General features: G+C 42.0%; 1 protein-coding gene across 7 annotated transcripts in view; it reads right to left on the bottom strand.

Annotated features, from left to right (window-relative positions):
* Positions 1-1,919: 1,919 nt before the first annotated feature.
* Positions 1,920-13,118, bottom strand: part of STAU1 (staufen double-stranded RNA binding protein 1) — a 54,772-nt gene continuing 43,573 nt past the window's right edge. For 6 of the 7 annotated variants that reach the window (XM_066623022.1, XM_066623025.1, XM_066623026.1 and 3 more), the window contains 6 exons: positions 9,533-9,679; positions 8,416-8,488; positions 7,826-8,142; positions 5,746-5,868; positions 3,602-3,687; positions 1,920-3,011 (listed from right to left, as the gene is read on the bottom strand). In XM_066623022.1, coding sequence (XP_066479119.1) covers positions 2,924-3,011; positions 3,602-3,687; positions 5,746-5,868; positions 7,826-8,142; positions 8,416-8,488; positions 9,533-9,679 — 834 coding nt within the window. In that variant the 3' untranslated portion in view covers positions 1,920-2,923. Of the gene's footprint in view, positions 3,012-3,416; positions 3,473-3,601; positions 3,688-5,745; positions 5,869-7,825; positions 8,143-8,415; positions 8,489-9,532; positions 9,680-13,118 lie in introns of all 7 variants that reach the window. The other variant, XR_010794283.1, reaches the window with a different exon arrangement.

Genomic DNA, 13,118 nt, shown 5'->3' with positions numbered 1-13,118 from the left:
CCCTGGCCCTGGGGCCACTTGCAGCCCTTGAGGACTCCCAATCTGGCCCGCAGGGAGCCCCCAGTCTCCAATGAGCCTCTGGCCCTCTGGAGACTTGCTGGAGCTCATGCTGGCCCGACGCAACTGCCCTCAGCATGACAGCCAAATGTTCGACCTCTTGCGTGAGCTGTTCACGTCTGTGATGCAGCAGCGGCAGCAAAGGAAAGGCCAGCCTTGCTTTGTGCAAGGCCTTTTATAGGCCTTGAGTTATTGCAAGATGTTCATTCATTCATGTAAGTTCCATCTCTAATATATTCATTTATGTAAATTTATTCAAATTTGAAATGTAAATGAATTTGTTTTCCGGCCCCCAACACTGTCAGAGAGAGACTTTTTCTTGCCAAAATATTTGGACACCCCTGTTCTAGAGCATCTGCCTTGCTTTTGTTGGACATTTTATTAGGTCATTCCATTATATCTTCAGGTGTAGACTGAAAATTGCTTTCCAGGAAGTTGGCTTAATAGATTCTTATCTCCTATTCTGTATTCCAGGAAAAAGAAAAAGGAATTTAGCCTCCTGTTACCAGAGAGATAATTTAATTGACTTGACTGATGCCAAGTTTGGAGTTAGGATAGAACAAATGTCTCAGATGTGTGCATCATTGTAGATTCTATTAATTCCACCAGCTGGATTCCAGCTGATTATAGTAGCTGACAGTGGAAAGGAGTATGCTGAATAGAACATATTCTTTTGACTTTAATCACTCTTGCTCAAGGGACTAACCCAACATAAATAAAACCATCATGCATTTTCCATCTCACTTACTACTTTTCCAAAGTCACCACAATATACCACACTTCATCTTGTGGCCTACACACAACATACTCAGGACAGCATTGTATTAAAACTGATGCTAACACTAGGTGATTGAGAAGAAATTCAGTACTTGCATGGTAATGTTCAAAGTTCATGATGCATTCGTTGTGAACCTGCACCAAGACAGAACGGCTCTTCAATATTAGCAAAATTCCCATTTCAGTTTATATAGGTCACTTGTACAAAGTTAATATTCAGCTGCATTAAGATATTAAGCTGCAGCAACACCTAACCATTTTAGAGCATTTTTAGTTCTACACAGGTAAAGCAAATGAGAACAGATGGCAAAAGCTTTGCCCTCTTACCGCCTGCACCTCAGCACTCCTCCACTGTGCTATCCCCTCCATGCTGTAATGAACAGTCCAAGGATCTCCAAGGACAGTATGCAATGTGGCAGATGAGCCACACTTGAGAGAGAGAGAGAGAGAGAGAGAGAGAGAGTGCGCGCGCGTGCGTGTGTGTAATTAATCAGCAGAAAGTAAAACACTTTGTCCAGGAAACAGATACACTTTTACGCAGTAGCAGAAGTCCTTTTTTGATTTTGCAAAGCCATTTTTTGTCCATATGAACAAGAGCAGTTTTAAAAATGTAATCACATTGTGTTTGGTAGGCTGGTTGTGAGTATATGCTAAAAACCATTAGCATGCTAACAAAATAACTGTATGTGAAATCATTATGACCTTGCAAAATAGCCATTTTGAAGGAAAATCAAGGCAGTCAAGACAAAAAAAGACTTTTGCAGTACATGACCATGCAAAGTCTTCTATCTAAAGCCCTGAAGGCACAGTGTACACCACTGGTATCCGTGCAAGGATGGGTTCCCTATTCACTTTAGTGTCAGAAGCAATTTGATGCAAGTTCTGGAATCATCAGATTGGGGGATGTAATGGACACAGGATATGATGCTGTAGCAGTTAGGTGCATGGGTGACCTCAGATGAGCAACATTATCTCTGTTTCAGCCCTCCACACAATACTCATGGCATACCATGAAAGACTGTTTTGAGGCTTCACTTGCATTTTCTTGGGAATTGTGCTCAATGCAAAGAGAAATATCAACAAACAACCATGATCAGATTTAATAAGTTTCTGGCTATTAACACAATCTGAGGAGTTTAACAAAACCACCGCTTTTTCTTTTTTTTTTTAGTATTTACCATTTATTGGTGACAAACACTACGTTTTACTTACATTCCATGGGGAGAAAAAATTCCAGCGTAAACAATGAACTGAAGCAGTACTTAACTTGCAAGGCTATCGTGCTTTACCTGGACCATATGCAAAAACTTTATTGCACACATCACTGTGTGCAATAAACACAACATCAAAAGCAACACAGTTTATATAGAAACATAGGTAATTTTTTTCAGCCCTACATGGAGATGTAATTAAACAGTATAAAGCACTCAAGGAAAATCAAGTTGCAGTTTTATATGCACTACACTGAGATCATATCCTGTACTGTACTGAGTTTGTGTGCCTTCATATACAGACACACCACACAATTTTTTTTAAAACAAAGATTAGCGACCATTTAAACTTCTGTTGCATTTGGTTGCCCCCTCCCTCCCACCCCTCAAAAATATTCTAGAAATCAAAATGATTAAATAAAGTTTAAAATTCCTAAAATGTATAATTATTTATTCAACCGTTTGATAACTAGGCTAGACTTGCCTAACTTGTGACTTTGTTTTAATCAAATGGCAGGCACACAATTTATTTCCAGTGAATTTTACAGTCATTAAAAACAAAAAACCCAAACACATACATGGATATGATCTTCCCAAGTTAGTTCATAGGTAAGTGAGTCAGACAACAAAGTTTCTAAACTGTGCTATAGTTCTAGGTACAATTGAGAAACTTTTTTTAAAATGAAAAATTTATAGTGTCATTCAAAACAATGCAATGAAACTAAAAATTTTATCACTGTTTGAAAAGCAACGGTTATGATTTAGATACTACAGTAGGTTGTGACAACTGTAGCATTCTAAAACAGTTAGGTTACATTAATTAGGAAGCATTTGATTTTCTCTGGTGCTTTCAGGTTTGGGTCCAGTCAAGCCTTTTTTTAGGCAGTGGTGTCCAGTGTTTGTCCCAAAGTGTTTGAGCTAGCCGGTTTGAGGAGAGGGTCGTTTTCCATTTCTTGCTTCACGCATCTAGAGAAATGAAGAAAGGGTTTCTCAGAAGATGGGCATCATGCAGAGCTTGGCTATTAGTATCCACTCAAACTCGCAGTCCTTCGGGACTCAGGTCAAAGAGAACCAATCCTTTGAAACAGCAAACCCCCGCTATTGTATTTATCAATTTGCTTTAAGTGTTCTGCCAGTCGTGCAATTAAGCTGCCTTCTGGCAAGAGAAACCTGCTCTGCTAAGCAGACACTATAATTTACTACCCTATAAAACATTTCCTGAGAACAGGGTGGTTAAGTGATGTTCTGCTTATGGCAACACAATCAAAACTTCAAAGAAACAAGAATGGCAGAACGTTTTGTTGTAGGCAGCCAAAGTAAGATTGCCATGATTATGTATAACCCCGGGCACAAACGCTCTCCCATCCTTACCCAAAATGATGAGACAGCTTGATTTTTGTAACTCTCCATGTAAAAAACACGCTCACCTAAAGATAAATGATATTTTTGTGAAACTGCCAAGTGTTACAAAGTTGGGGCTGCTTTTTAAATTTTATTCACACTTAAAACAAAAAAGGAGGAAAAATGTTAGCAGAGCTCAGCTGTTTTCCACTCACACAGACATTGGTCCATTCCCTGTTCTTGGCATCTCTGTACTTTGTTGGTCCAACTCAGACAGCAATTTTAAGATGTTTAACGCAGCCTAGAGGAAAAGGAAAATACACAATTTAACGCATGTATAATTCGAGTACGTTATCGCATATGGCTGGAACAGTACTGTGCAATAGGAGTTTGAACTGTTCAAAACAATTATAAAATTAGGATGTTTCCCATAAAGAGTTGGGAAATTCAATTAGTTGTGTGTTTGTTCCAAGGAAAGCAGAGACTGAAAAGGACTTTTCCATGGATAAGCCGGTCAATTTCAGCCTGGCTAAGATTACAGGATGAAGAAGAAGGACTCATGGTTCTGACAATAGGAACATGTACATGTCCTATTGAAGCAGCAGGGAAAGGAAGCACACTTGTGCTCACACGTGTTCACTTGTGCTCCTTAGGAACATATTCCAACCCTGCCATTAATATACTTTAAAACCCACACAAAGAGGGTTACAGGGGCACTTTATTCACAGAACAGTTGCAGAATTACTCTGCAAAAGAGAGCTACTAGAAAAGTATTTTGCCCATTGGCTTGAGATTCGGATTCTCTGCAGAAGGTATTTCAGTTGTGTGCAACTTTCAAATAGTCTTGTCCAAAGTATTTTCATCTGTTGCTAATCTCTTTTGCACATAAGAAGGCCAAATACTTACTGACTGTGCTTCATAGACATAAGGTATATGGGAGCAGTGACATTCAGTGTTTTGAGAATTTCAGTTTCCCTTGTTTAAGAAAGAAAGCTCCAAGGCTTCCAAGTATACACAGTGGCACACTACTATTCTCCACCCACCCCAACATCAGGAAGGCTTTTCAAATGTTGGTTCATCACTGCAAAATAATGACTTGCATATACGAAAGGGACCATTACAGATACACCACAACAAGAAAGAACTTGTCATAGCACCTTGAACGTAACTGCTCAATGGAGTCAAGATTCACATATGCAGGTGTACAATAAGGATGGAGTGGACCACATTCCAGTTTTTTGCTGGGGTGGCTGCATTTCTGGTGCAGATTCATGACCTGCTGCTTTTTTGCAGGGTTCCAGCTCTATTCTGTAGACACATGAGTTGGAGACAGTCTAGGCTGTCCCTGGCTGCACTATGCCCACCCCCCATGTGGAGGACCTTGGAGCATCTGGAGGGATTGGCAATACTATTGGCCACACCAGAGGCTTTAGGGCAGTTTTGCACTGGCCACTTTCATCTGCCCCAAGACCACTTTTCTTGCCTGCTCCAAGGACATTGGCACAAACTCGACTGAAGCTTTACAGAGTAGAATGGATTTCTTTTACTTAGACCAGTATTGCTGCTCAGTCCTACCTGGTCTACGGTAATCAACTGAAAACATCATTCACTCATTATCTCTCTCTCATGCACACAGCCCAATGGGTGAACCAGATCTCAATGTAGGAAAAAATGCCCTATATGAAGCAGCCCAAACTTCTTCAGCTTGGTTGTAGCTTGCCCTGAATCTTGGACAGGAGGCCTGAAGTCAAAACCCTTCGTACAAAATCCCTGCATATCACTACGTTTCTCTTTTGTTAAAAACAGATTATTATTATTATTATTATTATTTGCTACTCAAATATTCTTTATAGACAAAGTGCATTCCAGAATATTTAGTTACTAAAGGGCTCAAAGTGAAAAAATATTACTTCACACATTTTTATACTGCGTTTCCCTCCAGGATGCTCAGGATTGTAAACAAACACAGTTCTTTACTTCTGACTTCACAAAAACACTGTGAGGTAGGTTTGGCTGAGAGATACTATGGCTTGTTTTTAAAGATAAATTGAACGTGTTTTTGTTTACAAGACACATGTTGCTATAGTTCAGAAAGACAAGAGGTAAACATTTCAGAAGCCTCCTTTCTACATTTTCCCTATCCAATGTTGGTCATTAACTAGATTACCTGAAGTTTTACCCAGGTCCAAGAAAGAGTGAAAACCTGGAGCTTTCCAAAACAAACCACAGGACATTCAACATGAATGTATATGTTTGTCACATGTCAAGAGGAAGCTATGCCATTCAATAAAACAGCAATAAAACAGATTTCTATAAAAATCAACAGATACAAGACTTCCATATTTTCCACTGGTCTTACCATATCATGGCAAGATTCAACATCTTTTCCAATTCCATGGCTGATAAGGGGTGGCTGAGAGGAGCAATTTATAAGAGACACAAATTCATTCTTGTTGTTTTTGGGGAAGTCTTTGTATTCAACCTGAGAAAGAGAAAGTTTTCATTACTTCCAAACAGGTGTCCACAACTCCACTCATGAGGGTGAATGCCTCTAACCCTCTGGCAAGCAAATTGCCCAGAAACACAGATTGCATTTGTGCTACCATTTGGAGGATGCAGAACATGGAAACAGTTTCTGCCAAAGAGCAGCATGGAGACTACTAATGTTTCTTCCCTTCTCCAAAGTGCAGCATAAATGAGGAATATCTAAACTCTCAAGTCCCTTGCATACGCCGAAAGATAGCAAGGGAGGCCAACAGTGGGCCACAAATGTTACGCCAATATTTGTGAACCAGTTTCCAAACACACAAATGCGTATGAATCACAGCATACACAAGGTCACAGTCATGATGTGCCCATCTTAGGTTGTTCTGTAACAGTGCCCCCCCCCAAAGTAGAAGCATCTTCACTGAAACACAGCTCATAGTCTACTAGTTTCATTCTTTTTCTATTTGCAATTCTTGAGACCACTTCACCTCCACTTTAAGCCTGTTAAGACTTATTACAGAAGTGTCCCTTGATCTGCCTCTGTGCCCTTCCACCCCATCTCTCAAATGCTTGCTAACTTTGCTAGCTTGGCAATCCCCAACTGCAAGCCCCTTGGGGAAAAATGGGTTAAGAGTTGCACCTTTTGCTCAAAGCCCAGACACACTACTAGGCATTAAAACCAAGGAGCAGTAACAGTTTTAAAAAGCTGAGCTTGAAATGCAGAACAGAATGACCAACTCTAGAGAGTGCCTCCTGGTCTTTGAACGGAAGTGAGCTTTCAATGATGGTGCTGAGATTTTAAATTCTTCTGATGTAAAATCTCCAATCTTTATTGTTTAATGTGACAATAAAATGCAATCTAGGATCTGGGGGTGGGCTATAGATTGAAACTGAAATCCTGAAAAACACTGTGGCAAATGTTGACCTGAAATATTACCTATCTCCTTATGAACCTACCTGTATGCTCAGATCAACCTTCAAGGCCCTGCTTTGTATTTCTCTGCCATCAGAAGTGCAGTAGGTGAGTACTAGAGACAGAGCCTTTTTTGTCACAACATCTAAATAAGGTTATCTCCCCCTGAGGGGGTCTGCATGATCCCCTTGCTTTTCAAAAAGGCACATGCTTGCTTCCGCAAGCGTTACACCTTGTATAAACCAAGCATCCAAGTGCCCTTGGCTTTTTTCTATTGCTTGAAATTGTTTAGCTACAAGCCATTTTGGGAAGCTCACAGACCAGAAGGCAGACAAGAAATGTTAAATGAATAAGGGCACAATCCCAACCAGGTCTACTCAGAAGTAAGTCCTATTTTGTTCAATGGGGCTTGCTCTCAGGAAAATGTAGTTAGGATTACAGCTACATAAAGTACTGTTCTTGTTGGACAGTACCATTTCAGACTGCAGGTTGGGGGCTGTATGTTAGAATGTTCCACCTGGTAAAGAAGTCTCCCTGCATGTAGGCAAGTAGCACGCAGGAAGAAAGGATCTTGCTTAGTTTGATCCTTGACATCCTTAGGATACTTAGTATGATCCTAGTTTGATACTATTTTCCTTCAAGCAGGGAGATAGTTATCACCTGGGGAAAGATCCCAGTTCCTTACTGCAATGAGTTGTGCCTTATGATTCTCCTATTCCTGCAGAGTAGTGCACCACCAAGACCAAATGTCATATAAATCAATCATATGTCTTCACATATGCCATCAAAGAAAGCAAATCAACTGAGGGCTGAGATGTGAGCTAGAAATGTTTCAGTAGAGACTGCACCAACAAAAAAAAAAGTAGCATAAGAACAGCTTTCAAGGCCATCTACAACCCAGACCTATAACATTCAGGAAAATGGGATTGATATGAGTGAACTACTACCTTCCTCCAGGAGGCTTTGTGGAACAGACTTTTCATCTAGAAAGGCAAATCCAGCAAAAGACACCAAAGTATTCATCTTGCAGCCAGTTTACCTGGATTCCCTGAACACTGGAAAGGAAGTCCAACTGTTCGGAGGGTCTAGTGAGAGGTCCATGGGATACATGGCCCGACGAGCTGTTTTTTAAAATGGTCTCAGCGGTAGGAGAAGTGCCACCATATAACAGCTCTCTAGCAATCATAGCGGTCACTGTAGCCTTGGCAGGATTGGGGGCTGCCCTACTGAACTCTTTGGTGTGGTGTCCTTGATTAACTCCTACAGCCTGTGCCACCTCAGGGACCATTGGAAGAATGCCAGCAGGAAGCTGCTGATGGCTGAGATAAGGCATCCTGAATTCATCCTCTTTATTACCTGGGCAGAGACAGAATAAAAGGAGCAGAACTTCATTAAGTGGCAAGAATCAGTCATGCACAAACCAGCAGATCATTGATCACAAAGCCCAAAATAACCCAAAATCTAAACCCAACTTTCAGTAAGACTGCAGCCAATTGCTTCTTAAAGGCTCAAAGCAGTCAACAAAAAAGGCAAATGAAGGATTTCTAAACAGTCTCCTGACAGTCCTCAAGAATGTCATTCCCAAATAAGTTTTTTAACCTGCATACATAAAAATTAAGTTGTGCTTACTAGAAGGTGTTTCTTCAGAGCCAGGTTCAAAAAATGTTACTTTTCTTCCATCTCCTGGTTTCTTTACTGGTGTCTGGCAAAAAAATATTTATATCTTGTTATCCGACTGTATCCTGAAAGTGAAGAGTGGGTTGCAATCCTTTCAAGTCAAAAGTCAAAAATATGACTTAATATGCTCTCTCATTCCTATATCTCCCTACCCCATCAACACGTAAACCCTGAATGATCCGGCATCATCCTGCCAGCCAGGCAGACTTGCTTGCACACCAGTATGGAGTCTATCAAGCCTTCCAGCTCTGTGGAAAAAGTAGTTATCTAGTCAAGCTCCAGAGAACCTACTGAGATGTGTCAATGCCCACAAAGCAAATTAACCCATTTCTGTCCAGCCCACAGGTGTACACATTTGATCCCTGTTGCGTATATGCCACGTTGGGCAGAAATGGCTTAACTATGTGCAAAGTTGTATTGTCACTGTGAACAAGGACCCTTCCTCAGCCAACTGAAGGTTAAGATCCTGTGTTGAAAAACCTAAATATTGAGGGTCATAAAGCAGTATGGAAATGGAAAACAAAATATGGAAATCTTTGGTTTCTCCCTTCTTACTGTGATCATTACATTGACCTCAAGCCTTTTAAATCATTTCTTGCACCTTTCCCTCATCCTTGCAAAGAAGAGTGCAAAGACTATTAGGACCAGAGCTGTCCCTTGGGTAGAGCAATTGGGGTGACCCTCCCTCCCAGGTCCTGCGCTTTCATTATTGATACATGGCCATAATAGGGGGATTGACACTGGTTGAGTTGACCCAGGCCCACATCCTTCTAGGGATAGGTCTGATTAGGATTTCAAGGACTGCTCAGGCATCATCTCTTAGATTCAGCATAAACCCAAGTACTGCCAGCACACCAAATACTCAGAAAGGTTAAGGTCACCTCCTAGTCTTGTGACATCTTCCTAGTCAAGAAGTTGAAGTTGCCTGGATGCCCTCCTGCCCAAGGCAGCTTTCACTAGCCTGCTGGTTTCACACCCAGTAAGTAGAGAACTACTATTCTTCTGCACACATCACAATTTCGACACATATCGGTGGAAGTATCAAGGCCATTACTCTAGTACTTGTTACCTTTTCTTCTGTCTTTAGTGCTGGCTTTGGGGGTTGGGGTTGAGGGACTTTGAATCCTAAGAGCTCTAGCATGTTTTCAGCTGCATTGCGCTTTGCAACTTTCTTGTTAGTGCCCATTCCTTCAGCTGTATGCATACCAACTTTTACCTAGAAGAAGAAAGAAACAGGTTGTAGTGGCAAATATCCTTTTCCCCCCTCAAAGGTCAAATTAGGCAGATGATTGGTAGCAACTACGCATCCCAAGTCTGTCTGTCAAAAGAGCCAAGTTAAGTGGAGATTCTCCATCCCAGACAGGTGCCTGAATGCCATTTATTGCAGGCAACGTAGCACAATGAATACAGAGAGAAATCTATATTTCATTCCTCCTCCCTGCCCCAGTACTCTGTTTTAATGTTCCACATTACTTTACACAGCAAATCTCCTGGAGTACAGGGAGACAAAAACACAATACCAAGTCAGTTATAATGCATGTACAAAAGGCATTTTGTGCCTTGTGCAAGTTGGAAGGTAAGCGGCTGTAGAATATCCATTCACCAATAACATTGCAGTGTTAAATATTCCAAGTAGTTAAACATGCTAAGGCTTTCACAGCTGGAATCCATACTGAAATTAACAGTTTTTCGGGTTAGGGGCCATGGTCTAGCTTTTTTGTCTAATGACCCTAAACCAATCCTAAAAAGGGGGTGGGGGGGCTAACTATTACCAATGCGAAACTAAGTTAAAAACTTAAAACTAAAAACAATAACTAAAACTGAACCTAAAAAGCTAAAACTAAAACCAAGTTTAAAACTCCGAAAACTAAACACCAAAGGCGCTTGAAGCTAAAACAACTAAGGATTAAAACTAAAACTAAGCTTGAAATAATACTAGAGACTAAAAACTAAAAACACTAGAATAAGAAGCTAAAAACTCAAACCTAAAAAACTGAAACCTGACATTTCGCCCACAGCTTTGGTGAGCTTCCTCAGAGGCCAAAACTGTGTTGGTAATACTTAACCCCTCTTTTAGAACTGGTCTAGGCCAGTGGTTCCCAACCTTTAGGAGCTCAGGGACCACTAAGGCAAAATTCTGAGATGGTGGGGACCACATGCAACCCTCCCACCCTTGCACACAAAAAATACAATTAAATTTGTAATACATAATAAGACTATTTAATAATTAATGTGATGGTTGTGCTTGCATTTGCTTCACTAGCTGTGAAAGTCTTGGGTTTACATGGAATACATGGAACACATAATAATTCCCCCCCAACTCAGAGGTTTTCACACCCACCCAATTCAATCCAGTCTCTTTTCCCCCACACCAGACCACATTATGCACAGCCCTTGCTTCTTTTAAGTGTGGAAAAACACCTCAAAAAGGGAGAGGGTAAGCACAAGGGGATTATAGACAAGTCATGCAAGGTAGTTAAATGAGCCAACAAAAAGCACACACATCCCTCCACAGTTCCTTTTGTTACACAGCCCTGGCCCTGCCCTCCCCCCCACTTGTGAGTCCAGAGTCCTTAGGAAAGTGTTCAACACAATTTAGGCAAGTGGGTCCTGAAGGAGAAGAGACGTTTGAAGGAAGCACCAGCTCAGAAAGACATCTCAGAATGGCTGCTGCATGTCTCAGGAAGAAAAGTCCTTTTGGTGTGCACTGCAAGTTCTTTAGGGGGGAAAAAGGCTTGTCTTCACTTCCTGTTCTAATTGCTGTCACACTCTAGCTGTGGACTACTCTGGTTGGAGCTGGTAGGCTGCAGCCACAAAACAACAGCTGCCTACTCTGCCATTAGTCTGTGGAACTCCTTGCCCCAGGATGTGATGATGGTGTCTAGACTAGATGCCTTTAAAAGGGGATTGGAGAAATTTCTGGAGAAGTTCATCACAGCCACAGTGTGACTAACAGCCCCATTCTAGGCATGTCTACTCAGAAGTGTCCCAATATAGTCAATGGGGCTTACTCCAAGGTAAGCATGCACAGGATTGCAATCTGAGGAGACAGGGGAACTGGCCAAGTGTGGGGTGGGGGAGGGCTCCCCATGGGCAAAGCTGCTGCTGCTCTCTGAGGAGGAAGAGTCAGGGGTTACACCTGCTGTACTTGGCTACGGTGGTGCCTGTTCTGCAACTTCTGGGATTGCTTCTCCCCAGGTGGGCAGCTTGCAGTAAGACAGCAGAGGTGCTGCCTGTTTCTCTCTCCAAAAGGGGTGCCAAAACCTGGTTGCCTGGATCCCTTGCTCCACCCCTGGGCGTTAGAAGAGCACATCCAGGGTGCCCAATCCTGCCAAATGAGGAGGGGGTACCAGGGCTGGGGGTTGAGCATACTGTTTCTCCTCTCTCCTGCTGCCACACTGCCTCTAACTCCCTTCCTCTGTGTTCCCTGGCCAGCTGGAGTCCGGACTCCCAGGGAAATCACACCCAGAAAAATCCACTCCCTGGGAAACCCACCCACCCACCCACCCACCCAGCAATGCCTTTGGGAGCCTGTTCCTTCTCCTCCTCCTTATTACTCCCATTCCTCACCTCCTCAGGTCCCCCCACATCCTCCTCTGGCGGCAGTGCCCCCCCCCCGCCTGCCCAAGAGACTTCTCAAGTTCTGATTTGACTCCTGAAAAAGGCTATGCTCTGATTGGCTCTGAGCTGCTCTGATTGGCTGGGGTGCTGCAGAGGCTTTTTTTCTTCCTGGAAGGGCATTTTTTGTTCTTTTTTCACCAGACAGGTTGCAGACCACCTGGGAGAGCGCTGTGGACCACCCGTGGACTGTCCACCACCCGTGGACCTGAGGACCACGGGTTGGGAACCCTAGGTTTAGGCTCATTAGACAAAAAAGCTAGACTGTTAAAAAACTGTTAAGTTCAGTATTCCAAGTAGATTTTTTTGAAAATATTCAAAAAAAAATTTTTTTGGGTAAAAAAAAAAAAAAAAAGCAGGGTCTCAAAAGGATTCTGAGGCCACCTCACCTTTTCACTAGATTATATTTCAGAATTAAGCACAGTGCTCATCTTGAAGAACAAGTCATTTATAGGGATATGAAAATCCAATCAGGAAGAGAGCAACAGCTCTGGAGGTAGTGCCAGTGGAAGAGAGGAGGAGGAGGAGGATAAGAAATATGATATGGAATGAGGTGCAGTAGCTTGAGAGGCCCAGCAAGGAGGAATGACTTTCTGCAGATACTGACCTCTGTAATAAACGAAGGTAAATTCATGTTGGAGGCCCAGAAAAGGGTGGTTGTAGATTGCCATTCACATAAAGCAAAATAAGTTGCCCATTATGTAAATGAAATAGGTAACGCATAGGAGAAAGCCTTTAAATGTTCTTTAAAATAGAGCCAGGTTACTCTTTCAGTCTCAAAGTCCTACAGGATTATTAAAAAATGTATCACTATTTGCAAAGAACCTCTCACTACTTAAACTATTCGGCTTAGGCCAGGAAGTGCTCCTAAAATCGTGAACACTTGTCCATATGCAATGAAGATAAGAGCTACTCTAGTCATAAAAACAGAGCACGTTGGTTCCCTCAGACTACTTCAGTTTCTAGGAAAGGGAAGTTATTGCAGCAATTATCTACATCAAGTGCCTGGGGTTTAGGGGAAGAAAAAACAGTATCTA

The sequence above is a fragment of the Tiliqua scincoides genome, chromosome 4 (genome assembly GCF_035046505.1).
Source record: "Tiliqua scincoides isolate rTilSci1 chromosome 4, rTilSci1.hap2, whole genome shotgun sequence".
NCBI lineage: Eukaryota > Metazoa > Chordata > Lepidosauria > Squamata > Scincidae > Tiliqua > Tiliqua scincoides.
This window is presented reverse-complemented; position numbering and strand designations above follow the sequence as displayed.